This window comes from Microtus ochrogaster, chromosome 7, assembly GCF_000317375.1.
Source record: "Microtus ochrogaster isolate Prairie Vole_2 chromosome 7, MicOch1.0, whole genome shotgun sequence".
Taxonomy (NCBI): Eukaryota; Metazoa; Chordata; class Mammalia; order Rodentia; family Cricetidae; genus Microtus; species Microtus ochrogaster.
In genome coordinates this window covers 61,681,164-61,685,352 of record NC_022014.1, presented here as the reverse complement: position 1 = coordinate 61,685,352, position 4,189 = coordinate 61,681,164, and the positions used below count along the sequence as shown (strand labels likewise).

Genomic DNA, 4,189 nt, shown 5'->3' with positions numbered 1-4,189 from the left:
AGGAAGGAAGGAAGGAAGGAAGGAAGGAAGGAAGGAAGGAAGGAAGGAAGGAAGGAAGGAAGGAAACCGCTTAAAATCACGCATCTACTGAACACTATAATAAGTGATAGACACGTCACAGATGGCACAATAAATAAACTGTGATGTGGGAAGTAGGTTTTCAGGATTTTTTAAATTTTTATTTGTTTTTGTTTTTAGTCCCCTTAATATATTCAGAGCTCAGCCTACTTCTGTCAGTAGGCATGTTACACATGTCACCTAGGGTGAGGTCAGTAGGCACCTTATACACGTCACCATGTCACCTAGGGTGAGGTCAGTAGGCCACCTAACACTTGTCTCCGGATGACCTAGGGAAAGGTCAGTAGGCCAAATTTACACATGTCTCCATGTCATCTAGGGTGAGGTCAGCAGGCCAACTTCACACATGTCACCCTGGTATGTGACAACCAAAATCATCAGACCCCTGACTATTTCTCTAAGGGAAGTCACCTCTCTACGTACTTTTGTATTAGTGTAGTGGCAACACCATGACCAGATAATTTAATCTATTTTTTCCCATGGGGGGGACCCTCAGGACTATCTGAGGCAAAGGTAAGGCTTTCTCCAGACTATTTTAATGTGGAATTTTAATATACAGTTTGTTCCATTTCTAATTCAATTAAATACTGGGAATATACATTGAGGAAAACAAATAACTTGGCTATAGAATGACTACAGAAGTACAAATTTAATAGTCCAAAATGCATGGTCATTATCATCATGTAATTGAGTATCTAATGATATCAGACACACAGTAGTTCATCACAGGCACACATCCATTAGTTCATATTCCGAACAAGTAGAGAACTTTTTTAACGGCTAAGATGAGCATTGAAAAGAATTCAAGAACGTTATGAAATCTCTAAAAATGTTAGGAATCTTGTAAAAAGTCCAAGTCATAGTTCATTATTCAGACAGTAACAGTAGATTAATAATGTAAACATGTTGGTGTAATATATCCACACAAATAAGTGCGTAAATTTCATAAACTTACTTAAATGCAATATCATTTAGAAAACTTTTGCTAATATTTGCATTTGTCAAAATGTGGGCATTGTGTTATGTTAAAATGCCAATCGTGTTGGCAAGAGCCAAGGAAATCAAACTGTACAATCAGACAATGCCACGAGGCAGGAAGTGTGAGCGAGTGGAGAAGTCTGGTTTTCATCAGCCAGTACTAGTTTTCACAACTTGTCACTGCTTTGCTTCTTACCATGGCTGTGTGTTCATGACGGGGGTGTGAGCATGCGTGTGTGCAGACTCAGCTGCCACTGAGTCTCATGTGGGCTGGAAATGAAGGACATAATCAAAAACACACAATGGAGAAAGCACCTTCCATTTTTATCCACTTCACACTCTAAGAGGGCTGTGGAAACAGCAAGAAGCTTGACGCCTTACCCAGTGCGTTTGGTGATGGTCCCCAACGTCATTGGCTGCTTGATTTGTGCTAGAGGGGTCACTACCATCAGGCTCGGGAAGGGAGAAAGTCGGGGGTTGCCAGGATTGTTGTTGGTGAAGTTATTGTAAGAGTCTTGGCTGTTCAGCTTCCCTACGAGAGAAAAGAAAACCAAAAGATCACGGATGGAAACATCCCTCTCTCTGAAAAGGTTTTCATTTAAGAAATCATGGGCTGGGGGAACAACTCAGTGTGGAAAGGGACTTGCTCCAGGGCCCAACTACCTGAGCAGTCCCCAAAACCCACAAGGTGAAACAAACCAATTTCCTATAACCGGTCATCTGATGTCCACACACATGCAAATAAGTGAGCTAAATTTGAAAGAAAATTGATGCAAGTATAATTAAAGTTCATAGCACTGGAAGAAACCAACATTATCAGGTCACAGAAACGACAATAACACGTGGACATTTCGGTTTTCACTTTGTGTGTGTGCATGTGCACACGGGTATTTGCACAGAAGTATACGCATAAATGTCAATGCCAGACATCTTCCTCATTGCTCTTCGTTTAAGTCTAAGATAGGGTCTGGGATTGAACCCACCCTGTTGAATCAACTAAGACAGGCCAGTGAGCTCAAGGGATCTTCTCAGTCCCAACACGGGGGTGCTGGATGCAGCTTTTCACATAAGTGCTAGAGGTCCCAGCTCAGGTTTTCACACCTGCGTATAAGCAATTTACGGGATCTCACAGCCCCCAGAAACCTCTCTAACATAGTGTGGTTTTCTACATAAGAAATCTTATGTTTCTAAAATAGTGTGACTTTCTACAAAAAAATTTAAAAAATCACTATTTCACCTGTACTCTAAGAACTTCTCAAAGAGTTGCTTGGCCTTTTGATTGCTACTGAGTAAACTCTTTTGATCAACATAAAAAGTGTGGCTAGTTCTCCCTACCTAGGGAATCCACATCTACAGATTCGATGAATTGTAAAATAAAACAATCGTGTTGGAGAGCTGCAGAAAGCTCTGAACCCCAAATCTGACCACTGCGAGACACGTCAGTGGAGCGGTACACACACCGTAACAGGCTCCTACAGTTCTAGGGTTTCTCTCAGGAACCGTTAGAAATGGCCTCGTGTGTTGTGCAGTTAGGCCAAGAGGCCTACGATGCCTCTATCAATCCTCAAACTTGTTATGTAGCTCTGAAAGACAAGAATGACATCGTCTAACCCTATCAGGAAGATGGTGACGTCCAAAGCAGGACGTGACTAAGAAACACTACTCCTCCAGGACACAGGTCTGTCTGTTTACGTCACTGTTCGGGATGAGCAAATTAAGCTACGGTAGGGAGGATAAGAAACTCGGGCACTTCTAACTCCCCATACTAACAAATTCTCTCTTTAATTTCTTTAAAGCCAGTAGAAGCTATTCACCCCTGTTGCTGGGATACAACAGGCAGCAGTTAGAATACACACAAAATTAATCGGACAATATTATACATACAAAACAAGAATCTTACAGAAAAAATGAATGGAATAGAGTGAAAAAACTTTTAATTCTTGAGTTGCTCATAGTGACATATAGTCTCAAGGTCAATACAGAGATGACTCTGCTTGTATTGAAATGAGACTCCAGCATTAATATGTCACAATCCAGGATCTGTGCTGTGTATGTCAAACATTTGTCAGCACGTGAGCAAAGAGCTGATGAGTGTCTCAGCCTGAGATAACATGCTGTAGGGGCAGGAATCCTCTGTACCACAAAGCTGACGGGACACAGAATGATTCAGTGCTAACTGCCTAGAACTGAAGATAAGTACATGTGGGAACAATTATTAGGAAATAGACCACAGGGGAGGTAACCTAGTGAGATAAAGTAGGAGAGCAGGGACACTCAAGGCCTGAAGGATAGAACGAAAGAAAGGTGTGGACAGGGATGCCATTGCAGGAGCAGAAGTCTCTAAACACTACTCATGGGGTGTAACAGAGTGGGCAGACAAACTTATTTCCCCTTTAAGATCTAACAACCAACCTTCCTCCCTCCTTCCCTCTTCCCCATTCCCTCCTCCCCCCTCCCTCCCTTCCCTTCACCTCCCTCCCTTATTGGTGTGGGATCCCTCTCTGTATGCTGTGAATACCAGTGGTTAATAAAGAAGCTGTTTGGGGACTGTGATAGGGTAGAGAAGAGCTAGGAGGAGAAAACTAAACTGAATCCTGGGAGAAAAAAGGGTGGAGTCAGAGGAGCCGTGTAGCCCCAACACAGACAGACTCTGGAATTTTAACTGGTAAGCCACAGCCTCGTGGCGATACACAGATTAATAGAAATGGGTTAAATTGAGACGCAAGAGTTAGCTAATAAGAAGCTAGATCTAATGGGCCAAGCAGTGATTTAATTAATAAAGTTTCTGCGTGGTTATTTCGGGGCTGAGCAACCAGGAACAAACAAGCTGCCTCCTTACAACACCTTACATCACCGAATAGGAAGCTGGCCTTTAACTCAAGGATCCTGCTTCAGCCTCTCTAGCACTGCAGTCACAAGTGTGTGCTATGCCACCGGGCCTAGGGGGAACAGTACACACCAAATACACCACTGATAAAAGGAATCTGAGCTGGGACTGTGCCTCAGTGGTAGAGCACTTACCTAGCACAGCAAATAAAACAGAAACAGTGGATTCGGTTTGCCAGTATTTTATTGAGAATTTTTGCGTCGATATTCATGAGTGAGATAGGCCTGTAATTCTCTTTCTTGGTTG

The 4,189-nt window shown here is 42.6% G+C and overlaps 1 protein-coding gene across 3 annotated transcripts in view; it reads right to left on the bottom strand.

Moving 5' to 3' along the window:
- Bcas3 (BCAS3, microtubule associated cell migration factor) overlaps positions 1-4,189 on the bottom strand; it is a 498,657-nt gene that overhangs the window by 307,783 nt on the left and 186,685 nt on the right. For all 3 annotated transcript variants that reach the window (XM_026780237.1, XM_005350452.3, XM_005350453.3), the window contains exon 16: positions 1,438-1,588. In XM_026780237.1, the coding sequence (XP_026636038.1) occupies positions 1,438-1,588 (151 nt within the window). The remainder of the gene's footprint in view (positions 1-1,437; positions 1,589-4,189) is intronic.